At 41.2% G+C, this 27,954-nt stretch overlaps 1 protein-coding gene and 1 long non-coding RNA gene across 2 annotated transcripts in view; one reads left to right on the forward strand and one right to left on the reverse strand.

The window, feature by feature from the left end:
* Positions 1–27,954, reverse strand: part of cntn3a.2 (contactin 3a, tandem duplicate 2) — a 123,451-nt gene that overhangs the window by 24,859 nt on the left and 70,638 nt on the right. The window contains exons 4-8 of the mRNA XM_080899718.1: positions 4,298–4,473; positions 2,385–2,480; positions 2,020–2,223; positions 1,069–1,171; positions 208–392 (exon numbers count right to left, since the gene is read on the reverse strand). Coding sequence (XP_080755844.1) covers positions 208–392; positions 1,069–1,171; positions 2,020–2,223; positions 2,385–2,480; positions 4,298–4,473 — 764 coding nt within the window. The remainder of the gene's footprint in view (positions 1–207; positions 393–1,068; positions 1,172–2,019; positions 2,224–2,384; positions 2,481–4,297; positions 4,474–27,954) is intronic.
* LOC308407822 lies at positions 25,620–27,859 on the forward strand. Its single transcript, XR_013973731.1, has 3 exons — positions 25,620–26,272; positions 27,176–27,262; positions 27,621–27,859. It is a non-coding gene; the product is annotated as an uncharacterized lncRNA (long non-coding RNA).

Here is a 27,954-nt window from a genome sequence, read left to right on the forward strand (position 1 = left end):
GTAGCGTGTATAACAATGAGCTCTTGCTATTATAAAATTACTTATAGCTTTTAAACGATCGCATTACAATTGTTGCCATTTACAAAGTCTAACGACGTGACAATTGTCGACGTTGCTGAAAGAAGCAGAGATATTGATTGTTTACCCATTTTGTCTAACTCAATTGTCTGTGGCGTCGTCTCAAAACTCAAACAAAAGTCGCAGTACCATAAAAAGCCAGCCGACCGGTGACTGTGTTCTTCCCCATCTTGTTCTCGGCCACGCACTCGTAACCGCCCGTGTCGTCCTGCTGAAAGCTGGGAATCTCCAGCACGGCGTTCGAGTACTTCATTTTGACTTTGCTGGGGAAGGGAACGCCGTTGGCCCTCCTCCAGGTGATTTCTGGGACGGGGCTGTGAGACACATGCGAAGGAAGAGCTCAGCGGGGAATCAGGTGCAGGTGTCTGTAACAATCTGTAGCAATAAAGCGTCAGATGGACTGCAGTACTTATTTTTTTCGTTTTGCTGATAAATGGTCAAGACCACGGGTGTCAAAACAGATTGGCTCAGCAAAGACTCCAATCTGGCCCACTGAGTGGTTTTGGAAAATAACTTTTGGGGACCTTTAACTTTATTTTTATACATTTTACAGCTTTTCCCACTGATGAAGACCTCCCCCACTGTCATTCATACTAAAACAAGTAATGAAGTAACAGATAAACAATTAAATGATCTAATCTACTACAGAAATGTCTTTATTTACAATGGGTGAGTAGAAAAAAAAGACATTCTCTTGACAAAACCTTTGTTTTATAATTTATGATAATTTTACACACCTATTTCTTACAATTTAAGCCCAAAGAGTCATGTTGACAGATTTCCTGTGGGCTGTATGTGCCCCCAGGATATAAAATGAGTTTGACATCCCTGGTCTGGACTTAACCCATTCCAACGACACGTTGCTTTCAGACCAATCGTGGCTTGATGCCACGCTCTAAGAACCATAATTGCTTAGAAATCCAGATGTTCCTTGTATGGAAAGAAAAGACAGTGAAAGATTAAAAACATGCTTGAGGAAATCCAGCTTACTTCCCAAGGGCGAAACATTCCAGCGTAACTGTTGATCCTTTCGCGGCGGGTACATTGTCTGGGAAATTAACTTCTATTTTCGGCTCGTATTCACCCATCACTCCTATGAGGACCAAGCACAAGAACTTGCTCAGTATTCCATTATGCATGAGTTACAAGCATTACGGCTGGCATTATGGACCAAACAATAGCACTGGAAAGCTAACAGAGGAAAAAATGAAATGCACATGAGCAAACGCTCTCTCATGGGTAAACTAAACTCAAAATCGTGCATCGCTTAAGAGTACAGTCACCAGAGTGTAGCCAAAACCCAGCGAGGAATAATTTAAATACACCGAGCATTATTTTTCATCTAGAGATTTTTTTTTAATCTGCTATTTCAAAGCTTGAGTAGGCAGTTCCTAACCTCTGTTGTGTTTCATTGTTAATATCAGCATTCAGGAAAGGCACTCAAGATCGCGACCAGAAAGTGATGCAAGGGGATTTAAATTTATGCAGTTACATGTACAGTACACTGAGTAGAAACTGGCTGAACCACCAGAACACTCAATGTAATGGTCCACTGACGTATGACTTATGTTTAATTCATTCCCAAGGCAATCTTTATTCACTCGTTCTATGAAAGCATAACAGAGAACAGAACAACACGCCGCTGAGAACAGGCCCGAGAATTCATGTGAAAGCAAAGAGAAAGCTTTTAAAGGGACTGCGAATTATAAGAGAAGCTAAGTCAGCAAAGAAGAGATTTGGGTGCTTTGTTTGCTGGCCTACATTGAGGAGCAACTATTTACTTACACGCATTAGCCCTCTGTGACTCAACTTCAGTGAGGTACAACGAGATAAAGAGCACTCTCGCTGGGGTAATGATTAAAGCCACCTTAAAATGAAAGGCCCATAATGCGAGGCTGAAAGGCAATACTTGTCACGTCAAAGGCACAAGCTGTGTCTTACCATCTGTCCTGAGGATCAGAGACGTGGGGGAGCTCTGAACCTTGCCCTTTGTGATGCTGTTCATCACTACACACGTGTAGTTGCCCACATCAGAGGGCTCCACCTTGGCAATGTAAAGGTTTCCCGTCTGCTGGGAGACGAAGCGCCGATTGTCTTGCTGAACGAAGTACGGGTACTCATTGAAGATCCATGCATAAGTAAGGTCTGGAAGGCAAACAAGGAAGCGCATGAGACGATCCTGGATGCTCTCTGATATTAAATGTGATTAAGAGAATTAACTGTGATTAGAAAAGGGGCTAATCAGTGGCAGCAAGATTATGTTTTAATCACACTTCAGCAGGACTCAAAACAACAGCAGAGTTTACCTCCTGAGGAAGTGGGCGATCCACAAAGCAACACCACTCCTTGTCCCTCTCGGACGGACACTGCGCTTCTGGTGTGAACTTTGAAATGATCTAAGTCTGACAGGGGGGGGGGGGAAATGAAAAGGAAGCTTACTGTAGGATGTCACATATCAGGGGAGTGGAAAAGAGGCTGAGTAAAAGCTTTCTGCAAGACACTGACACAAACCCATAAGAAAGCTGTAATGAAAATTGCACTTCTGCAAGGCCTGAGGGAGAACAAAAGCAACTGAGACAAGTGAGGCTCTGAAACAGAAGAGTTTAGACAGACTGCTGAACCCAGGGCCTGAATGAGATATGAGCGATATGCCATTTTGTGAAAAAAAGGAACTTGGATGTGAAAACCCGCCACTAACTTAATTTATGTACATGTTTGTGTAAGCGCTGAAATCACAAGACTTGACTTAGCACAGAATCTCAAATAGAAATCTATCCCGCAGCAGCAGAGATGGCCGAACAGGTAAACACACGAGCCAATCGTGTTGCTGAACTGCGGCTCGTGCACAGAAGAGGTTCATGACGGTTCATAGCCTCTGTATGAATCGTGTAAATTAGCCTGGCATATGTTCAAGGCTCTGGTGGGAGGAGCGAGAGCCATTCGCTACATCTGCATTCTGAATTGAGTCGTGATGAAGTCTGTAAGGCTGTGCAACTTTGCATGTGCCAAGCAGAATTACAATTTGAGGCTTTATAAACTTCATACTTCAACCTTTACAGTTTTTTCTTAAATCAGTGCTTTACAAGGTAGAGTTTGTCCATTGTAAGAATGAACTTTTGGATCTCTCTCTATTCATTTTATAGTGGTTTCAAAATAGCTGCCCAAAAACTGCCTGAGGGGGACCAAGACATTAATATACCATGACGAGATATGCTGCAAGAGCTCATAACACTATAAGAAAAAAGTTGAAACGACTGAAAACTTTTTTTATTGAGCTACACCTTAAGGTATATGTACCTAGTAATATTTTTTTCTTGTTATTATTCTTTCGTGTTGCATCCAAATATTGCTAAGAGAATCTGAAAAAGAAAAAGAACTATAGTTTTTCATTGGAGACTCCTTTGAAGGTTAATAAAATGACTCAAACTTTTTTCAGAGAGGTTAGATTATCCATTATCCGGTCATTATTCTCAAGTCATTGTTGTTAAGTTATTAAAATGTCATTATTCCATTTTTTCTGACCATCCCATATCTTAAAAGCTTGTCAAAAAAGACCCAAAACATCTGCACGGCAAGATACCACCACCGAGTGAAGGTGTGAAAAGGCGCTTTGTTGCGATCTGCATGAAAGGAAGCCTTAATGAATAGTATAGAAGTAATAAGTATTCATTTGGTTATTCATTTGAGTTGTTTACCTGCTTCACCAGCAGGAACGTGATGTGAAAGTACATTTTTTTTACTGCCTAAATTATTATTTTTGTAGCAATGCATTGTAGTATAGTTTGCACTGCAGCTTATATTCATTTGCTTTGTTCTTCCTTTTTCATAAAAGTGCAGGTATGCTGTGTTCTGTTCTTTTTTTTTTTTTTCTGGCTCCAGTCCTTATTAAGTTATTCTTCAAACACTACTTGTGCAATTTGGTAGACTACTTTACCCCAGAGTGCATCCAACGAAACTGGAATGACTTCTGATTGAAGCAAACAACACAAAGTGAAATAGCAACTCTTAGTCTGCATGACCATAAGTAAGGAAGCGTCATCGCACTCAGATTCTTCCCATGTTACGTTAATATTTAATGCGGCTCCCCACTGAACTTGCTGCGTGCTGATAAATACTGCAAATAAAGCGCTTCCATTTTAGTGTACGTCTGCATTATTTGTAGTTAAGAGCATTTACACACCCGTGGTTTTTTGTAGTTAAAACTCTGACTGTAACTTACAGGCAAACTGAAGACTTGCTCTTCTGCTGAGGATAGCTCCTACTGTGTTGTAGGCCATACACTGGTACATCCCTACATCCTGGTATCGGTCCAGGCTGCTTATAATGAGGTTGCCCCCAGACAGACGCCGCCGACGATCCAGACCCAGATTTACGAGAGTCCCATTCTGTGACCATCTGTGAGGGCAAAGACACCATCAGTCCCTGGCAAAACACGCAGTCCCCTTCTTCCTTCCAACCAAGGTGGTCTGACAGGAGGTGAGTGGAAAACACAATTCACTGTGGTAACTCACTTGGAATAAGAATAATACACTTTATGTGGTGTGATTTGCGATGGTGCCGAGGATTTTAAAAGGTTGCTAGTTGAAATGAACTCTTGTGGTTAGGACTTTGGCCAACGATTCTTTTCGGCTGTGATTAAACTTCCTTAAAAACAAACAAATCTGCAAACACAACTGTGTTGTGTTCAGGGTTAAGGACAATGGAGTTGATACATGTGTGACTGCCAGCAAATTATGGACAGTTCTGTGCATCAACTTGATAAACTATGCTTGCAGTCATTTGAAAAGAAAGTACACCCTCTTTAAATTCTAAGGCTCGTGCATCAGGACACAATGAAAATTAAAGCTGCAAGCAGCGTTATGAGGGCCCTCGCACCCCATCGCGTCGAGCCACGCCCAACACCTACAACCAGCACCTCCAATCTGATGTCACATTGATGGAATTCATGCATTTAACCACCAGCTAACATTTCATCTCATTCAATCATCATTATAGTCGTCCCACTAGGTGGCGCTCTAACCATTACTGACAAATGGCATAACAAACATTTCCTAGCTCGAGTCTCATCACGCCTGCGACCTTTGGGAGAGTTTGGACATTTTGATTTTGAGTGACAGCAGATTACTGCTTTTTGGCGAGTGATTGAAACTCCACGTGCCGCCATGACAACCCCGTTTCCCTGAACGTAAAAAGCTTCGCAATTTAACATCACAAAGGTCTTTAGATTCCACACACTGGAGATTGGTTCAATATGATGAAATCCCTTGGAGGAGTTCGTCAAAGAACGGTGCCTGGAAAGAGGGGAAAATGTTGCCAAAATTGCACATTAATTTTAAAATGGCTGACTTCCTGTTGTATTTGGGATATTGCTCCAAGAGACTTTTTTGTACATCTTGATATCTCCTATAAGCTTACCAGGTTTCAGACTCATACATAAAACACAGAGCTGGGGCTGTGGTTTTGAAATTTTGTAGGGGGCGCTGTGGAGCCATTTTGGGATATTCAATGAAAATGATCACATAACAACAAAGCCTTAAGGACATTGGAGGTGTGGGCCAAATTTCAAGACTTTTTAAACTTTCCAAGCCCCTCAAAAACCACTTCATTTTTCATGGTGAACAGCGTTGCCACCAGGGTGCACCGTTCAGTATAAAGTCACAATTTTCGCACTGCAGCATCATGAAGGACTGACGGTGACATTCACCGCTTTTGAGGTATCCACAATGAACCTGTGAAAATCAGTACAACAAAGTGTAAGACATGACATTTCCTGTTCCCACTAGGTGGCGCTCTTCATATTCCTGACAATGGGCACATCAATTTGTTCAGGGCGGGTCTGATATCATGCCTGTAAAGTCTGGTACTAATCAGACTGGATTTCATTGAGTTATACTAATTTGTTTCTTCATGGCGAGATATCAAAGTTCGCCATGCTGCTGAGGTCACACCCTTTCGTGAAAAGTCACAGTTTTCACTGTACCCCAAGACCAACTCCTTACGCCTTTCCTGGAGAAATTTGAGGCTGCAGATGTCACCCATCACAATACTGTACCCCAAAGTGTAAAACATGACATTTCCTGTTCCCACTAGGTGGCGCTGTCGCTGACGTCAAATATGGCAGTTGAAATATGTTCAGGGGTGGAGCCTTATCATATGTGTTCACTTTGGTCAAGGTCAGAAAATGTATGACAAAATGAGAGGCAATAAGATTTTCATGGCGAGTCATCGAAATTCGCCATGGCGCCACGGCCTCATAGTATTGTGAAAACTCAAAAGCTCCGCAATTTAACATGGCACAAGGGTGTAGTTGGCACTGACCAAATATGAAGGTTATGAAATCAAACCCCAAGGAGGAGTTCGTTAAAGTTCGAGGCATGGAAACGGTAAAATCAGAGCCAAAATGTCACCTTCAATCCAAAATGGCGGACTTCCTGTTGGGTTTAGGACATTGCCATAATAGACTTTTTTGTTCGACTCTCAACGTTATATAGGTGTACCGACTTTCAAATATGTAGGTCATACCCATACCGGGGGCTCGCATTTTTCATTTTTCTAGGTGGCGCTACTGAGCTAATTTTCCCTGGCCATGTCTGAGAACATTAAAATACGTAAATTTTCACCAGACCTGACGCGTGTGCAAAATTTCATGAGTTTTCGAGCATGTTTAGGCCCTCAAAAGGCCAATTCATTTGCCGGAATAATAATAATAATTAAAGCTGCAAGCAGCGTTATGAGGGCCCTCGCACCCCCGGCACGTCGAGCCACTGCCAACACCTCAAACCAGCACGTCCGATATGATGTCACATTGATGGATTTCATGCTTTTAATCACCAGCTAACATTTCATCTTATTCAACCAGGATTATAGTCATGCCACTAGGTGGCGCTCTAACCATTATTGACAAATAGCATAACAAACATTTCCAAGCTCGAGTCTCATCACACCTGCGACCTTTGGGAGAGATTGGACATTGTGTTTTTTAGTGACAGCAGATTACTGCTTTTTGCGAGTGATTGAAACTCTACGTGCCGCCATGACCACCCCGTTTCCCTGAACGGAAAAATCTTCGCAATTTAACATCACAAAGGTCTTTAGATTCTACACACTGAAGAATGCTTCAATATGATGAAATCCCTTGGAGGAGTTCGTCAAAGTATGAGGCCTGAAAAGGGGGGAAAATGTCATCAAAATTACACATTAATTTTATAATGGCTGACTTCCTGTTGGATTTGGGATATTGCTCCAAGAGACTTTTTTGTACATCTTGATATCTTACACAAGCTTACCAAGTGTAAGACTCATAGATGAAACACAGAGCAGGGGCTGATGTTTTGAAATATTGTAGGGGGCGCTGTGGAGCCATTTTGCGCTATTCAAGGAAAATGGTTACATAACAACAATGCCTTCATCCATTTGGAGGTGTGTGCCAAATTTCAAGCCTCTATATACTTTCCAAGCCCCTCAAAAGCCACTTCATCTTTCATGATGAACCGCGTTGCCACCAGGGTGCGCCGTTCAGTTTAAAGTCACAATTTTTGCACTGAAGCATCACAAGGGACTGATGGTGATATTCACCGCTTTTGAGGTGGCCACGATCAACCTGTGAAAATCAGTACAACAAAGTTAAAGCCATGACATTTCCTGTTGCCACTAGGTGGCGCTGTCCGTATTTCCGACAATGGGCACATCAATCTGTTCAGGGCGGGTCTGACATCATGCCTGTAAAGTCTGGTACTGATCAGACTGGATTTCATTGAGTTATACTAATTTGTTTCTTCATGGCGTGACATCAAAGTTCGCCATGCTGCTGGGGTCACACCCTTTCGCGAAAACTCACAGTTTTCACTGTAACCCAAGACCAACTCCTTAAGGCTTTCCTGGAGAAATTTGAGGCTGCAGATGTCACCCATCACTATACTGTACCCCAAAGTGTAAAACATAACATTTCCTGTTCCCACTAGGTGGCGCTGTCCTTGAGGTCAAATATGGCAGTTGAAATATGTTCAGGGGTGGAGCCTTATCATATGTGTTCACTTTGGTCAAGGTCAGAAAATGTATGACAAAATGAGAGGCAATAAGATTTTCATGGCGAGTCATCGAAATTCGCCATGGCGCCACGGCCTCATAGTATTGTGAAAACTCAAAAGCTCCGCAATTTAACATGGCACAAGGGTGTAGTTGACACTGTCCAAATTTGAAGGTTATGAAATGAAACCCCAAGGAGGAGTTCGCAAAAGTTCGAGGCATGGAAATGGCAAAATTAGAGCCAAAATGTCACCTTCTCTTCCAAATGGCGGACTTCCTGTTGGGTTTGCGTCAATGGGCCCACAGACTTTTTTGTTCGTCTTGGCATGATACACATGTGTGCCAAATTTCATACATGTAGCTCAAACGATGTGGTCGTAGGGCTGCATTTAACAAGGCATAGGTGGCGCTGTAGAGCCATTTCCCAGTGCTCATATGTAAAACCATTAAAATACAAAATTTTTCACCAGACCTGGCATGTGTGCAAAATTTCATGAGTTTTTGAGCATGTTTAGGCCCTCAAAAAGGCCCTTGTTTGGGGTGAATAATAATAATAATAATAATAATAATAATAAGAAACGGAGCAGATACAATAGGGCCTTCGCACTCTCAGTGCTCGGGCCCTAATAATAATTAAAGCTGCAAGCAGCGTTATGAGGGCCCTCGCACCCCCGGCGCGTCGAGCCACGCCCAACACCTAAAACCAGCACGTCCGATCTGATGTCACATTGATGGAATTCATGCATTTAACCACCAGCTAACATTTCAACTCATTCATTCATGATTAGTTAGTCGTTCCACTAGGTGGCGCTCTAACCATTATGTACAAATGGCATAACAAACACTTCCAAGCTCGAGTCTCATCACACCTGACACGTTTGGGAGAGATTGGACATTGTGTTTTTGAGTGACAGCAGATTACTGCTTTTTGGCGAGTGATTGAAACTCTAAGTGCCGCCATAACCACCCCGTTTCCCTGGACGTAAAAAGCTTCGCAATTTAACATCACAAAGGTCTTTAGATTCCACACACTGGAGAATGGTTCAATATGATGAAATCCCTTGGAGGAGTTCGTCAAAGTATGAAGCCTGAAAAGAGGGGAAAATGTCGCCAAAATTACACATTAACTTTAAAATGGCTGACTTCCTGTTGGATTTGGGATATTGCTCCAAGAGACTTTTTTGTACATCTTGATATTTTCCATAAGCTTACCAGGTTTCAGACTCATAGATGAAACACAGAGCAGGGGCTGTTGTTTTGAAATTTTGTAGGGGGCGCTGTGGAGCAATTTCGAGCTATTCAATGAAAATGATCACATGACAACAAAGCCTACATCCATTTGGAGGTGTGTGCCAAATTTCAAGCCTCTATAAACTTTCCAAGTCCCTCAAAAGCCACTTCATCTTTCATGGTGAACCGCGTTGCCACCAGGGTGCGCCGTTCAGTTTAAAGTCACAATTTTCGCACTGAAGCATCACGAGGGACTGATGTTGATATTCACCGCTTTTGAGGTGGCCACGATGAACCTGTGAAAATCAGTACAACAAAATTAAAGCCATGACATTTCCTGTTGCCACTAGGTGGCGCTGTCCGTATTTCCGACAATGGGCACATCAATCTGTTCAGGGTGGGTCTGATATCATGCCTGTAAAGTCTGGTACTGATCAGACTGGATTTCATTGAGTTATACTAATTTGTTTCTTCATGGCGTGACATCAAAGTTCGCCATGCTGCTGGGGTCACACCCTTTTGCGAAAAGTCACAGTTTTCACTGTAACCCAAGACCAACTCCTTAAGGCTTTCCTGGAGAAATTTGAGGCTGCAGATGTCACCCATCACTATACTGTACCCCAAAGTGTAAAACATGACATTTCCTGTTCCCACTAGGTGGCGCTGTCCTTGATGTCAAATATGGCAGTTGAAATATGTTCAGGGGTGGAGCCTTATCATATGTGTGCTCTTTGGTCCAGATCGGAACATGTATGACAGAATGAGAGGCAATAAGATTTTGATGGCGAGTCATCGAAATTCGCCATGGCGCCACGGCCTCATAGTATTGTGAAAACTCAAAAGCTCCGCAATTTAACATGGCACAACGGTGTAGTTGACACTGTCCAAATTTGAAGTTTATAGGACCAAATCCCAAGGAGGAGTTCGTTAAAGTACAAGGCATGGAAACGGTAAAATCAGACCCAAAATGTCACCTTCAATCCAAAATGGCGGACTTCCTGTTGGGTTTAGGACATTGCCATAATAGACTTTTTTGTTCGACTCTGAACGTTATATAGGTGTACCGACTTTCAAACGTGTAGGTCATACCCATACCGGGGGCTCGCGTTTTTCATTTTTCTAGGTGGCGCTACTGAGCTAATTTTCCCTGGCCATGTCTGAGAACATTAAAATACGTAAATTTTCACCAGACCTGACGCGTGTGCAAAATTTCATGAGTTTTCGAGCATGTTTAGGCTCTCAAACGGCCAATTCATTTGCCGAAATAATAATAATAATAATAATAATAATAATAATAATAAACAGAGCAATTACAATAGGGCCTTCGCACTGTCAGTGCTCGGGCCCTAATTAAAGCTGCAAGCAGCGTTATGAGGGCCCTCGCACCCCCGGCACGTCGAGCCACGCCCAACACCTAAAACCAGCACGTCCGATCTGATGTCACATTGATGGAATTCATGCTTTTAATCACCAGCTAACATTTCATCTTATTCAACCAGGATTATAGTCATGCCACTAGGTGGCGCTCTAACCATTATTGACAAATAGCATAACAAACATTTCCAAGCTCGAGTCTCATCACACCTGCGACCTTTGGGAGAGATTGGACATTGTGTTTTTTAGTGACAGCAGATTACTGCTTTTTGCGAGTGATTGAAACTCTACGTGCCGCCATAACCACCCCGTTTCCCTGAACGGAAAAAGCTTCGCAATTTAACATCACAAAGGTCTTTAGATTCTACACACTGAAGAATGCTTCAATATGATGAAATCCCTTGGAGGAGTTCGTCAAAGTATGAGGCCTGAAAAGGGGGGAAAATGTCATCAAAATTACACATTAATTTTAAAATGGCTGACTTCCTGTTGGATTTGGGATATTGCTCCAAGAGACTTTTTTGTACATCTTGAGATCTTACACAAGCTTACCAAGTGTCAGACTCATAGATGAAACACAGAGCAGGGGCTGATGTTTTGAAATATTGTAGGGGGCGCTGTGGAGCCATTTTGCGCTATTCAAGGAAAATGGTTACATAACAACAATGCCTTCATCCATTTGGAGGTGTGTGCCAAATTTCAAGCCTCTATAAACTTTCCAAGCCCCTCAAAAGCCACTTCATCTTTCATGGTGAACCGCGTTGCCACCAGGGTGCGCCGTTCAGTTTAAAGTCACAATTTTTGCACTGAAGCATCACGAGGGACTGATGTTGATATTCACCGCTTTTGAGGTGGCCACGATCAACCTGTGAAAATCAGTACAACAAAATTAAAGCCATGACATTTCCTGTTGCCATTAGGTGGCGCTGTCCGTATTTCCGACAATGGGCACATCAATCTGTTCAGGGCGGGTCTGCCATCATGCCTGTAAAGTCTGGTACTGATCAGACTGGATTTCATTGAGTTATACTAATTTGTTTATTCATGGCGTGACATCAAAGTTCGCCATGCTGCTGGGGTCACACCCTTTTGCGAAAAGTCACAGTTTTCACTGTAACCCAAGACCAACTCCTTAAGGCTTTCCTGGAGAAATTTGAGGCTGCAGATGTCACCCATCACTATACTGTACCCCAAAGTGTAAAACATGACATTTCCTGTTCCCACTAGGTGGCGCTGTCCTTGATGTCAAATATGGCAGTTGAAATATGTTCAGGGGTGGAGCCTTATCATATGTGTGCTCTTTGGTCCAGATCGGAACATGTATGACAAAATGAGAGGCAATAAGATTTTCATGGCGAGTCATCGAAATTCGCCATGGCGCCACGGCCTCATAGTATTGTGAAAACTCAAAAGCTCCGCAATTTAACATGGCACAAGGGTGTAGTTGGCACTGACCAAATATGAAGGTTATGAAATCAAACCCCAAGGAGGAGTTCGTCAAAGTTCGTGGCATGGAAATGGTAAAATCAGAGCCAAAATGTCACCTTCAATCCAAAATGGCGGACTTCCTGTTGGGTTTAGGACATTGCCATAATAGACTTTTTTGTTCGACTCTGAACATTATATAGGTGTACCGACTTTCAAACATGTAGGTCATACCCATACCGGGGGCTCGCGTGTTTCATTTTTCTAGGTGGCGCTACTGAGCTAATTTTCCCTGGCCATGTCTGAGAACATTAAAATACGTAAATTTTCACCAGACCTGACGCGTGTGCAAAATTTCATGAGTTTTCGAGCATGTTTAGGCCCTCAAACGGCCAATTCATTTGCCGAAATAATAATAATAATAATAATTAAAGCTGCAAGCAGCGTTATGAGGGCCCTCGCACCCCCGGCGCGTCGAGCCACGCCCAACACCTAAAACCAGCACGTCCGATGTGATGTCACATTGATGGAATTCATGCATTTAACCACCAGCTAACATTTCAACTCATTCATTCATGATTAGTTAGTCGTTCCACTAGGTGGCGCTCTCACCATTATGTACAAATGGCATAACAAACATTTCCGAGCTCGAGTCTCATCACGCCTATGAGCTTTGGGAGAGATTGGACATTGTGTTTTTGAGTAACAGCAGATTACTGCTTTTTGGCGAGTGACTGAAACTCTGCGTGCCGCCATGACCACCCCGTTTCCCTGACTGTAAAAAGCTTCGCAATTTAACATCACAAAGGTCTTTAGATTCCACACACAGGAGATTGCATCGATCTGATGAAATCCCTTGGATGAGTACGTCAAAGCACGGTGCCTGAAAAGAGGGGAAAATGTTGCCAAAATTGCACATTAATTTTAAAATGGCTGACTTCCTGTTGGATTTGGGATATTGCTCCAAGAGACTTTTTTGTACATCTTGATATCTCCTATAAGCCTACCAGGTTTCAGATTCATACATAAAACACAGAGCTGGGGCTGTGGTTTTAAATTTTGGAGGGGGCGCTGTGGAGCCATTTTGGGATATTCAATGAAAATGATCACATGACAACAAAGCCTTCATCACATTGGAGGTGTGTGCCAAATTTCAAGCCTCTATAAACTTGCCAAGACCCTCAAAAGCCACTTCATCTTTCATGGTGAACAGCGTTGCCACCAGGGTGCGCCGTTCAGTTTAAAGTCACAATTTTTGCACTGAAACATCACGAGGGACTGATGTTGATATTCACCGCTTTTGAGGTGGCCACGATGAACCTGTGAAAATCAGTACAACAAAGTGTAAGACATGACATTTCCTGTTCCCACTAGGTGGCGCTCTTCATATTCCTGACAATGGGCACATCAATCTGTTCAGGGCGGGTCTGACATCACGCCTGTAAAGTCTGGTACTGATCAGACTGGATTTCATTGAGTTATACTAATTTGTTTCTTCATGGCGAGACATCAAAGTTCGCCATGCTGCTGGGGTCACACCCTTTCGTGAAAACTCACAGTTTTCACTGTACCCCAAGACCAACTCCTTAAGGCTTTCCTGGAGAAATATGAGGCTGCAGATGTCACCCATCACAATACTGTACCCCAAAGTGTAAAACATGACATTTCCTGTTCCCACTAGGTGGCGCTGGCCCTTATGTCAAATATGGCACTTGAAATATGTTCAGGGGTGGAGCCTTATCATATGTGTGCTCTTTGGTCAAGGTCAGAAAATGTATGACAAAATGAGAGGCAATAAGATTTTCTTGGCGAGTCATCGAAATTCGCCATGGCGCCACGGCCTCATGGTATTGTGAAAACTCAAAAGCTCCGCAATTTAACATGGCACAAGGGTGTAGTTGACACTGTCCAAATTTGAAGTTTATAGGACCAAATCCCAAGGAGGAGTTCGTTAAAGTTCGAGGCATGGAAATGGCAAAATTAGAGCCAAAATGTCACCTTCTCTTCCAAATGGCGGACTTCCTGTTGGGTTTGCGTCAATGGGCCCACAGACTTTTTTGTTCGTCTTGGCATGATACACATGTGTGCCAAATTTCATACATGTAGCTCAAACGATGTGGTCGTAGGGCTGCATTTAACAAGGCATAGGTGGCGCTGTAGAGCCATTTCCCAGTGCTCATATGTAAAACCATTAAAATACAAAATTTTTCACCAGACCTGGCATGTGTGCAAAATTTCATGAGTTTTTGAGCATGTTTAGGCCCTCAAAAAGGCCCTTGTTTGGGGTGAATAATAATAATAATAATAATTAAAGCTGCAAGCAGCGTTATGAGGGCCCTCGCACCCCCGGCGCGTCGAGCCACGCCCAACACCTAAAACCAGCACGTCCGATCTGATGTCACATTGATGGAATTCATGCATTTAACCACCAGCTAACATTTCAACTCATTCATTCATGATTAGTTAGTCGTTCCACTAGGTGGCGCTCTAACCATTATGTACAAATGGCATAACAAACACTTCCAAGCTCGAGTCTCATCACACCTGAGACGTTTGGGAGATATTGGACATTGTGTTTTTGAGTGACAGCAGATTACTGCTTTTTGGCGAGTGATTCAAACTCTAAGTGCCGCCATAACCACCCCGTTTCCCTGGACGTAAAAAGCTTCGCAATTTAACATCACAAAGGTCTTTAGATTCCACAAACTGCAGATCGGTCCAATCTGATGAAATCCCTTGGAGGAGTTCGTCAAAGTACGGTGCCTGAAAAAATGGGAAAATGTCGCCAAAATTACACATTAACTTTAAAATGGCTGACTTCCTGTTGGATTTGGGATATTGCTCCAAGAGACTTTTTTGTACATCTTAAGATCTTCCATAAGCTTACCAAGTTTCAGACTCATACATAGAACACAGAGCAGGGGCTGTGGTTTTGAAATTTTGTAGGGGGCGCTGTGGAGCCACTTCGCGCTATTCAATGAAAATGATCACATGCCAACAAAGCGTTCATCCATTTGGAGGTGTGTGCCAAATTTCAAGCCTCTATAAACTTGCCAAGACCCTCAAAAGCCACTTCATCTTTCATGTTGAACAGCGTTGCCACCAGGGTGCGCCGTTCAGTTTAAACTCACAATTTTTGCACTGAAGCATCACGAGGGACTGATGTTGATATTCACCGCTTTTGAGGTGGCCACGATGAACCTGTGAAAATCAGTACAACAAAATTAAAGCCATGACATTTCCTGTTGCCACTAGGTGGCGCTGTCCGTATTTCCGACAATGGGCACATCAATCTGTTCAGGGCGGGTCTGAAATCATGCCTGTAAAGTCTGGTACTGATCAGACTGGATTTCATTGAGTTATACTAATTTGTTTCTTCATGGCGTGACATCAAAGTTCGCCATGCTGCTGGGGTCACACCCTTTTGCGAAAAGTCACAGTTTTCACTGTAACCCAAGACCAACTCCTTAAGGCTTTCCTGGAGAAATTTGAGGCTGCAGATGTCACCCATCACTATACTGTACCCCAAAGTGTAAAACATGACATTTCCTGTTCCCACTAGGTGGCGCTGTCCTTGATGTCAAATATGGCAGTTGAAATATGTTCAGGGGTGGAGCCTTATCATATGTGTGCTCTTTGGTCCAGATCGGAACATGTATGACAGAATGAGAGGCAATAAGATTTTCATGGCGAGTCATCGAAATTCGCCATGGCGCCACGGCCTCATAGTATTGTGAAAACTCAAAAGCTCCGCAATTTAACATGGCACAAGGGTGTAGTTGACACTGTCCAAATTTGAAGTTTATAGGACCAAATCCCAAGGAGGAGTTCGTTAAAGTATAAGGCATGGAAACGGTAAAATCAGACCCAAAATGTCACCTTCAATCCAAAATGGCGGACTTCCTGTTGGGTTTAGGACATTGCCATAATAGACTTTTTTGTTCGACTCTGAACGTTATATAGGTGTACCGACTTTCAAACGTGTAGGTCATACCCATACCGGGGGCTCGCGTTTTTCATTTTTCTAGGTGGCGCTACTGAGCTAATTTTCCCTGGCCATGTCTGGGAACATTAAAATACGTAAATTTTCACCAGACCTGACGCGTGTGCAAAATTTCATGAGTTTTCGAGCATGTTTAGGCCCTCAAACGGCCAATTCATTTGCCGAAATAATAATAATAATAATAATAAACAGAGCAATTACAATAGGGCCTTCGCACTGTCAGTGCTCGGGCCCTAATTAAAGCTGCAAGCAGCGTTATGAGGGCCCTCGCACCCCCGGCGCGTCGAGCCACGCCCAACACCTAAAACCAGCACGTCCGATCTGATGTCACATTGATGGAATTCATGCATTTAACCACCAGCTAACATTTCAACTCATTCATTCATGATTAGTTAGTCGTTCCACTAGGTGGCGCTCTAACCATTATGTACAAATGGCATAACAAACACTTCCAAGCTCGAGTCTCATCACACCTGACACGTTTGGGAGAGATTGGACATTGTGTTTTTGAGTGACAGCAGATTACTGCTTTTTGGCGAGTGATTGAAACTCTAAGTGCCGCCATAACCACCCCGTTTCCCTGGACGTAAAAAGCTTCGCAATTTAACATCACAAAGGTCTTTAGATTCCACACACTGGAGAATGGTTCAATATGATGAAATCCCTTGGAGGAGTTCGTCAAAGTATGAAGCCTGAAAAGAGGGGAAAATGTCGCCAAAATTACACATTAACTTTAAAATGGCTGACTTCCTGTTGGATTTGGGATATTGCTCCAAGAGACTTTTTTGTACATCTTGATATTTTCCATAAGCTTACCAGGTTTCAGACTCATAGATGAAACACAGAGCAGGGGCTGTTGTTTTGAAATTTTGTAGGGGGCGCTGTGGAGCAATTTCGAGCTATTCAATGAAAATGATCACATGACAACAAAGCCTACATCCATTTGGAGGTGTGTGCCAAATTTCAAGCCTCTATAAACTTTCCAAGTCCCTCAAAAGCCACTTCATCTTTCATGGTGAACCGCGTTGCCACCAGGGTGCGCCGTTCAGTTTAAAGTCACAATTTTCGCACTGAAGCATCACGAGGGACTGATGTTGATATTCACCGCTTTTGAGGTGGCCACGATGAACCTGTGAAAATCAGTACAACAAAATTAAAGCCATGACATTTCCTGTTGCCACTAGGTGGCGCTGTCCGTATTTCCGACAATGGGCACATCAATCTGTTCAGGGTGGGTCTGATATCATGCCTGTAAAGTCTGGTACTGATCAGACTGGATTTCATTGAGTTATACTAATTTGTTTCTTCATGGCGTGACATCAAAGTTCGCCATGCTGCTGGGGTCACACCCTTTTGCGAAAAGTCACAGTTTTCACTGTAACCCAAGACCAACTCCTTAAGGCTTTCCTGGAGAAATTTGAGGCTGCAGATGTCACCCATCACTATACTGTACCCCAAAGTGTAAAACATGACATTTCCTGTTCCCACTAGGTGGCGCTGTCCTTGATGTCAAATATGGCAGTTGAAATATGTTCAGGGGTGGAGCCTTATCATATGTGTGCTCTTTGGTCCAGATCGGAACATGTATGACAGAATGAGAGGCAATAAGATTTTGATGGCGAGTCATCGAAATTCGCCATGGCGCCACGGCCTCATAGTATTGTGAAAACTCAAAAGCTCCGCAATTTAACATGGCACAACGGTGTAGTTGACACTGTCCAAATTTGAAGTTTATAGGACCAAATCCCAAGGAGGAGTTCGTTAAAGTACAAGGCATGGAAACGGTAAAATCAGACCCAAAATGTCACCTTCAATCCAAAATGGCGGACTTCCTGTTGGGTTTAGGACATTGCCATAATAGACTTTTTTGTTCGACTCTGAACGTTATATAGGTGTACCGACTTTCAAACGTGTAGGTCATACCCATACCGGGGGCTCGCGTTTTTCATTTTTCTAGGTGGCGCTACTGAGCTAATTTTCCCTGGCCATGTCTGAGAACATTAAAATACGTAAATTTTCACCAGACCTGACGCGTGTGCAAAATTTCATGAGTTTTCGAGCATGTTTAGGCTCTCAAACGGCCAATTCATTTGCCGAAATAATAATAATAATAATAATAATAATAATAATAATAAACAGAGCAATTACAATAGGGCCTTCGCACTGTCAGTGCTCGGGCCCTAATTAAAGCTGCAAGCAGCGTTATGAGGGCCCTCGCACCCCCGGCGTGTCGAGCCATGCCCAACACCTGAAACCAGCACCTCCGATCTGATGTCACATTGATGGAATTCATGCATTTAACCACCAGTTAACATTTCATTTGGTTCAACCATGAGTATAGTCGTCCCACTAGGTGGCGCTCTAACCATTATAGACAAAGGGCATAACAAACATTTCCGAGCTCGAGTCTCATCACGCCTGCGACCTTTGGGAGAGATTGGACATTGTGTCTTTGAGTGACAGCAGATTACTGCTTTGTGGCCAGTGATTGAAACTCCACGTGCCGCCATGACCACCCCGTTTCCTTGAACGTAAAAAGCTTCGCAATTTAACATCACAAAGGTCTTTAGATTCCACACACTGGAGAATGGTTCAATATGATGAAATCCCTTGGAGGAGTTCGTCAAAGTATGAAGCCTGAAAAGAGGGGAAAATGTTGCCAAAATTACACATTAATTTTAAAATGGCTGACTTCCTGTTGGATTTGGGATATTGCTCCAAGAGACTTTTTTGTACATCTTGATATTTTCCATAAGCTTACCAGGTTTCAGACTCATAGATGAAACACAGAGCAGGGGCTGTTGTTTTGAAATTTTGTAGGGGGCGCTGTGGAGCAATTTCGAGCTATTCAATGAAAATGATCACATGACAACAAAGCCTACATCCATTTGGAGGTGTGTGCCAAATTTCAAGCCTCTATAAACTTTCCAAGTCCCTCAAAAGCCACTTCATCTTTCATGGTGAACCGCGTTGCCACCAGGGTGCGCCGTTCAGTTTAAAGTCACAATTTTTGCACTGAAGCATCACGAGGGACTGATGTTGATATTCACCGCTTTTGAGGTGGCCACGATGAACCTGTGAAAATCAGTACAACAAAATTAAAGCCATGACATTTCCTGTGGCCACTAGGTGGCGCTGTCCGTATTTCCGACAATGGGCACATCAATCTGTTCAGGGCGGGTCTGACATCATGCCTGTAAAGTCTGGTACTAATCAGACTGGATTTCATGGAGTTATACTAATTTGTTTCTTCATGGCGAGACATCAAAGTTCGCCATGCCGCTGGGGTCACACCCTTTTGCGAAAAGTCACAGTTTTCACTGTAACCCAAGACCAACTCCTTAAGGCTTTCCTGGAGAAATTTGAGGCTGCAGATGTCACCCATCACTATACTGTACCCCAAAGTGTAAAACATGACATTTCCTGTTCCCACTAGGTGGCGCTGTCCTTGATGTCAAATATGGCAGTTGAAATATGTTCAGGTGTGGAGCCTTATCATATGTGTGCTGTTTGGTCAAGGTCAGAAAATGTATGACAAAATGAGAGGCTATAAGATTTTCATGGCGAGTCATCGAAATTCGCCATGGCGCCACGGCCTCATAGTATTGTGAAAACTCAAAAGCTCCGCAATTTAACATGGCACAAGGGTGTAGTTGACACTGTCCAAATATGAAGGTTATGAAATGAAACCCCAAGGAGGAGTTCGCAAAAGTTCGAGGCATGGAAATGGCAAAATTAGAGCCAAAATGTCACCTTCTCTTCCAAATGGCGGACTTCCTGTTGGGTTTGCGTCAATGGGCCCACAGACTTTTTTGTTCGTCTTGGAATGATACACATGTGTGCCAAATTTCATACATGTAGCTCAAACCATGTGGTCGTAGGGCTGCATTTAACAAGGCATAGGTGGCGCTCTAGAGCCATTTCCCAGTGCTCATAACTAAAACCATTAAAATACAAAATTTTTCACCAGACCTGGCATGTCTGCAAAATTTCATGAGTTTTTGAGCATGTTTAGGCCCTCAAAAAGGCCCTTGTTTGGGGTGAATAATAATAATAATAAGAAACGGAGCAGATACAATAGGGCCTTCGCACAGTCAGTGCTCGGGCCCTAATTAAAGCTGCAAGCAGCGTTATGAGGGCCCTCGCACCCCATCGCGTCGAGCTACGCCCAACACCTACAACCAGCACGTCCGATCTGATGTCACATTGATGGAATTCATGCATTCAACCACCAGCTAACATTTCATCTCATTCAATCATGATTATAGTCGTTCCACTAGGTGGCACTCTAACCATTACTGACAAATGGCATAACAAACATTTCCGAGCTCGAGTCTCATCACGCCTGCGACCTTTGGGACATATTGGACATTTTGATTTTGAGTGACAGCAGATTACTGCTTTTTGGCGAGTGATTGAAACTCCACGTGCCACCATGACAACCCCGTTTCCCTGAACGGGGGGGGCAAGTGACACTGTTGAAAAGGTTAGACTGAGACAAAAGATCATTTGAAGTTTTTTGAATGTCCCTCATGATTTCAATAAATATTGCATAACTCTTGAGCCACAGTACTGGTGGCTATAGAGCGTAAGAGGATAATTGTAATTTTTCACATAGCTGTGATTTGTTGTGCGTTCAATCCTTTTCTTTAAGCAAATTTGAGCAGCAGACAGCAAGAGTTGGTGAGCATTATCTTAATGTCATACATTGACTAATTTACACCTTCATTCTGGATGTGTAAAGCGCTTTGGGGTCCTTAGGGACTAGTAAAGCGATATAGAAATACAGGCCATTTACCATTTATATATATGTTTTGTGTTTTTTGAATGAATGTAATTGCATTACTGATCATTATTGTGAACTAACTACATGTTTATGTGTAAGTAAAGTCTCTTTGATGCTCTCATGTTTGTATATTGTTTGAATGTTGTGTAAAATGTAACTAATTAACCTCATACTTTATCATAAATAGAGAATGGCATATGCTTCCCCAACGAAGTTTGCTGGGATTAATGATCCTGAAGTTGAATCATTGCGTCAAGAATTTCAACTATCAACTGTAAGTAACAAATATTTCTTAAATTTTATTTATAGTGTAGAAAAATTTGTTTTTACGCTACATTACCTGTTACAGAGCTGGGCAGGATGCTGTGTTTAGTGTTTCTTGTGTTTGTTTGTTTGTTTGTTTGCTCTTTCATATAAGTCACTGTTAACCCTTGTGCCATACTGGGGCCTTTTTGGGTCCCCAGGGTGATCAACGTAAGTTTTTTAAAGGATGGCACAAGGTTAAGCTGAGACTTTTATACAGCTGTTGTTGTGATCTGGCACTACAAACATTACATTGTAGCGGCAGCATAGATTGAAGCGAATAACTGTTTTCTAATTTTGTTATGATCCAAAATATTTTGTAATTTCAGTATGCCTGCTTGGACCCAGGGGTCAGCAGAGAGGATCTATATACAAGGTGCTTGCAACTTCATGCCAAGGCAATGGACCTCTTGGTTCGGCAGGTGCGGCTCAGGCGTGCAGCCGAAAGAAAGATTTCTGTTTTAAAAGAACAGCTGGATGCTGAAAAAGAAATGCTGAATAACACTGCCCAGGAGCTGGATGCATTGCAAGCTTCGATTACATTCGCACGTGATGGTAAGTCTTAATGTATTGTTTGGATGGTATAAACAGTGAATGTTGGCTTCAGTGTCTTATTTTAAGAAATGGGACTTAGAAAAAATACTCTATGAATTACTATTGAACGACTGTCTACATACAAATAAACATGAATGCGAATTATTTATTTTAGTTTATGATAAATCATTTGGAGAAAATATTAAATCCATGATTAGTATCATGTTTTGTTTTCTTCATTTGTGATTTTATAAGGATTAGATATATGCAAATGTCTGTTTTACCCATGTATATTTGTTAAAGTTGTTTATAAATACTAACTGTCAAAAAATATTATTTGTTTTTGTTTTGTTCAGATGTGACAGAGGCCACCACTCAGACAGACGAAGACTTGTGACAGATGTTTTATAATAATGCTAAGTTTTCTTAGATTAATATATTTTTTCACATTTGACCCAAAGTGGCATGTTTTAGGTCACTTTGGGTAATTTTTAATTCAGAAATAGGTGTGGTGAGACAGTTAGTGGTAGAGACTATCAATGGCTGTCTTTTGTTTTCATGTGTGAAGGGGAAGCGGGGGGGGGGGGGGAGAAGCTGTTAAAACTGTCTATTGAGAAGGTCAAGATGTGGACTACAGATGTGGAAATTAGTGCCCTGCCGATTAAAGCTTTTAACTACTAAAGGGGAAAAAAGGTCTTGACTACTGTTTGTTGTGTTTCCAGACTGTTTTTAATTAAAACATGAAAGCAACTTTGCTGTCCATTTTGACAGCTTCTTTTAGTTTGACTGCAAGTATCCTCTGTAGTTGAATGAAGTTTACCCTGACATGCCCTGGCATGCCCGAGACTCTGGAATAATCTTCATTGATTGTGTTTTTTAAATTATGTTGACATATTGTATTTCTCATACATATTGACATATTGGCATATATCACGGCTAATCCATGTAATTAGAGCTCATCCAGATATTGGCTTCATTTTTATATAATAGGAAGAAATTGAGTAATGCTGCTTAATTGTTGTAATAATTATTGGTTATTTTGTTTAAAGCCAACAACAAACAACCAGTGATGTAGAAAAGTATAACCCCTCACCTTTCCCCCTTTGTTTTTGTGTTGTTCAGATGTGACAGAGGCCACCACTCAGACAGACGAAGACTTGTGACAGATGTTTTATAATAATGCTAAGTTTTCTTAGATTAATATATTTTTTCACATTTGACCCAAAGTGGCATGTTTTAGGTCACTTTGGGTAATTTTTAATTCAGAAATAGGTGTGGTGAGACAGTTAGTGGTAGAGACTATCAATGGCTGTCTTTTGTTTTCATGTGTGAAGGGGAAGCGGGGGGCAAACTTGAGGTCACACTGTTGAAATGAATAAGTTGTAAGGCTGTGAAACGAAGGTGAGACTGAGTCTGAGGCAAAAGATTGAATTGTGTCTTTTGGCAAAGCCAAGGGTGTGGACAACAGCTATGAAAATTAGTGTACTGCTGAATAAAGGTTTTAACTAGTCAAGGGAAAAAAGGTGTTGAGTACTGTTTATTGCATTGTAACTTCACTGGTTACTTTGTGACAGTCCCTCCCCTGTTGGCTTCTGTGATTGGATCATTTGAAGTTTTTTGAATGTCCCTCATGATTTCAATAAATACCTCTTGAGCCACAGTACTGGTGGCTATAGAGCGTAAGAGGATAATTGTAATTTTTCACATAGCTGTGATTTGTTGTGCGTTCAATCCTTTTCTTTAAGCAAATTTGAGCAGCAGACAGCAAGAGTTGGTGAGCATTATCTTAATGTCATACATTGATTAATTTACACCTTCATTCTGGATGTGTAAAACGCTTTGGGGTCCTTAGGGACTAGTAAAGCGATATAGAAATACAGGCCATTTACCATTTATATATATGTTTTGTGTTTTTTGAATGAATGTAATTGCATTACTGATCATTATTGTGAACTAACTACATGTTTATGTGTAAGTAAAGTCTCTTTGATGCTCTCATGTTTGTATATTGTTTGAATGTTGTGTAAAATGTAACTAATTAACCTCATACTTTATCATAAATAGAGAATGGCATATGCTTCCCCAACGAAGTTTGCTGGGATTAATGATCCTGAAGTTGAATCATTGCGTCAAGAATTTCAACTATCAACTGTAAGTAACAAATATTTTTTAAATTTTATTTATAGTGTAGAAAAATTTGTTTTTACGCTACATTACCTGTTACAGAGCTGGGCAGGATGCTGTGTTTAGTGTTTCTTGTGTTTGTTTGTTTGTTTGTTTGCTCTTTCATATAAGTCACTGTTAACCCTTGTGCCATACTGGGGCCTTTTTGGGTCCCCAGGGTGATCAACGTAAGTTTTTTAAAGGATGGCACAAGGTTAAGCTGAGACTTTTATACAGCTGTTGTTGTGATCTGGCACTACAAACATTACATTGTAGCGGCAGCATAGATTGAAGCGAATAACTGTTTTCTAATTTTGTTATGATCCAAAATATTTTGTAATTTCAGTATGCCTGCTTGGACCCAGGGGTCAGCAGAGAGGATCTATATACAAGGTGCTTGCAACTTCATGCCAAGGCAATGGACCTCTTGGTTCGGCAGGTGCGGCTCAGGCGTGCAGCCGAAAGAAAGATTTCTGTTTTAAAAGAACAGCTGGATGCTGAAAAAGAAATGCTGAATAACACTGCCCAGGAGCTGGATGCATTGCAAGCTTCGATTACATTCGCACGTGATGGTAAGTCTTAATGTATTGTTTGGATGGTATAAACAGTGAATGTTGGCTTCAGTGTCTTATTTTAAGAAATGGGACTTAGAAAAAATACTCTATGAATTACTATTGAACGACTGTCTACATACAAATAAACATGAATGCGAATTATTTATTTTAGTTTATGATAAATCATTTGGAGAAAATATTAAATCCATGATTAGTATCATGTTTTGTTTTCTTCATTTGTGATTTTATAAGGATTAGATATATGCAAATGTCTGTTTTACCCATGTATATTTGTTAAAGTTGTTTATAAATACTAACTGTCAAAAAATATTATTTGTTTTTGTTTTGTTCAGATGTGACAGAGGCCACCACTCAGACAGACGAAGACTTGTGACAGATGTTTTATAATAATGCTAAGTTTTCTTAGATTAATATATTTTTTCACATTTGACCCAAAGTGGCATGTTTTAGGTCACTTTGGGTAATTTTTAATTCAGAAATAGGTGTGGTGAGACAGTTAGTGGTAGAGACTATCAATGGCTGTCTTTTGTTTTCATGTGTGAAGGGGAAGCGGGGGGGGGGGAAGCTGTTAAAACTGTCTATTGAGAAGGTCAAGATGTGGACTACAGATGTGGAAATTAGTGCCCTGCCGATTAAAGCTTTTAACTACTAAAGGGGAAAAAAGGTCTTGACTACTGTTTGTTGTGTTTCCAGACTGTTTTTAATTAAAACATGAAAGCAACTTTGCTGTCCATTTTGACAGCTTCTTTTAGTTTGACTGCAAGTATCCTCTGTAGTTGAATGAAGTTTACCCTGACATGCCCTGGCATGCCCGAGACTCTGGAATAATCTTCATTGATTGTGTTTTTTAAATTATGTTGACATATTGTATTTCTCATACATATTGACATATTGGCATATATCACGGCTAATTCATGTAATTAGAGCTCATCCAGATATTGGCTTCATTTTTATATAATAGGAAGAAATTGAGTAATGCTGCTTAATTGTTGTAATAATTATTGGTTATTTTGTTTAAAGCCAACAACAAACAACCAGTGATGTAGAAAAGTATAACCCCTCACCTTTCCCCCTTTGTTTTTGTTTTGTTCAGATGTGACAGAGGCCACCACTCAGACAGACGAAGACTTGTGACAGATGTTTTATAATAATGCTAAGTTTTCTTAGATTAATATATTTTTTCACATTTGACCCAAAGTGGCATGTTTTAGGTCACTTTGGGTAATTTTTAATTCAGAAATAGGTGTGGTGAGACAGTTAGTGGTAGAGACTATCAATGGCTGTCTTTTGTTTTCATGTGTGAAGGGGAAGCGGGGGGCAAACTTGAGGTCACACTGTTGAAATGAATAAGTTGTAAGGCTGTGAAACGAAGGTGAGACTGAGTCTGAGACAAAAGATTGGATTGTGTCTTTTGGCAAGGCCAAGGGTGTGGACAACAGCTATGGAAATTAGTGTACTGCTGAATAAAGGTTTTAACTAGTCAAGGGAAAAAAGGTGTTGAGTACTGTTTATTGCATTGTAACTTCACTGGTTACTTTGTGACAGTCCCTCCCCTGTTGGCTTCTGTGATTGGATCATTTGAAGTTTTTTGAATGTCCCTCATGATTTCAATAAATACCTGTGCTACTGGTTTTTAAGCCACTTTGCTTTTAGCAAACGAGAAGAGGAGAGCTTTGGATTTTAACATTCTGAGGATTCGAGGACATCATTTTAGACCACTATAACAAACATCACAAGAGATTATTTTTGAAAAACCCTGCCCTTGTGCAATTCTTGGTAAGTTTTATTTGTTGTAAATTGAATTTTATTTTTGGTGTAAAACCACATTTTAAATTTCAGTAACAGAATTTACTTTGTATTTAAGTTATTTTTTTATTGTTTGTGGGAGGGTTACCCGTGAAAAGTCTTTGGTTTGGTTTTCTGTTTTAGTGAATTTGGGCCATTAAGCCATTTTGTGGTCTTTTTTGAAAGACTGAAATCTGTGAAAGCTAGGCCGGGTAATTAGCCACTGATTTCTTATTTCAAGTAAAGCACAACATGAATATAATGAAATACATGAAGTGTGGAACATTTTTGGCTGGTTTATGTGTGTTTAGCAGATTTTAAGCAATTTAGTAACTGCTATTTCAATCATGCTTGTTTCTGCTGTCTTTGGTAGTTTTAGAAATGGTTTATATGACCATTTAGCTAAAATTATAAGGCTTCTGTGGATACTACGTGATATTTGCATGAAAGGTGTGATACATGGAGGTTTTTGCATAACTCTTGAGCCACAGTACTGGTGGCTATAGAGCGTAAGAGGATAATTGTAATTTTTCACATAGCTGTGATTTGTTGTGCGTTCAATCCTTTTCTTTAAGCAAATTTGAGCAGCAGACAGCAAGAGTTGGTGAGCATTATCTTAATGTCATACATTGACTAATTTACACCTTCATTCTGGATGTGTAAAGCGCTTTGGGGTCCTTAGGGACTAGTAAAGCGATATAGAAATACAGGCCATTTACCATTTATATATATGTTTTGTGTTTTTTGAATGAATGTAATTGCATTACTGATCATTATTGTGAACTAACTACATGTTTATGTGTAAGTAAAGTCTCTTTGATGCTCTCATGTTTGTATATTGTTTGAATGTTGTGTAAAATGTAACTAATTAACCTCATACTTTATCATAAATAGAGAATGGCATATGCTTCCCCAACGAAGTTTGCTGGGATTAATGATCCTGAAGTTGAATCATTGCGTCAAGAATTTCAACTATCAACTGTAAGTAACAAATATTTCTTAAATTTTATTTATAGTGTAGAAAAATTTGTTTTTACGCTACATTACCTGTTACAGAGCTGGGCAGGATGCTGTGTTTAGTGTTTCTTGTGTTTGTTTGTTTGTTTGTTTGCTCTTTCATATAAGTCACTGTTAACCCTTGTGCCATACTGCGGCCTTTTTGGGTCCCCAGGGTGATCAACGTAAGTTTTTTAAAGGATGGCACAAGGTTAAGCTGAGACTTTTATACAGCTGTTGTTGTGATCTGGCACTACAAACATTACATTGTAGCGGCAGCATAGATTGAAGCGAATAACTGTTTTCTAATTTTGTTATGATCCAAAATATTTTGTAATTTCAGTATGCCTGCTTGGACCCAGGGGTCAGCAGAGAGGATCTATATACAAGGTGCTTGCAACTTCATGCCAAGGCAATGGACCTCTTGGTTCGGCAGGTGCGGCTCAGGCGTGCAGCCGAAAGAAAGATTTCTGTTTTAAAAGAACAGCTGGATGCTGAAAAAGAAATGCTGAATAACACTGCCCAGGAGCTGGATGCATTGCAAGCTTCGATTACATTCGCACGTGATGGTAAGTCTTAATGTATTGTTTGGATGGTATAAACAGTGAATGTTGGCTTCAGTGTCTTATTTTAAGAAATGGGACTTAGAAAAAATACTCTATGAATTACTATTGAAC

This window comes from Rhamphochromis sp. 'chilingali' (genome assembly GCF_963969265.1).
Source record: "Rhamphochromis sp. 'chilingali' genome assembly, chromosome: 12".
NCBI lineage: Eukaryota > Metazoa > Chordata > Actinopteri > Cichliformes > Cichlidae > Rhamphochromis > Rhamphochromis sp. 'chilingali'.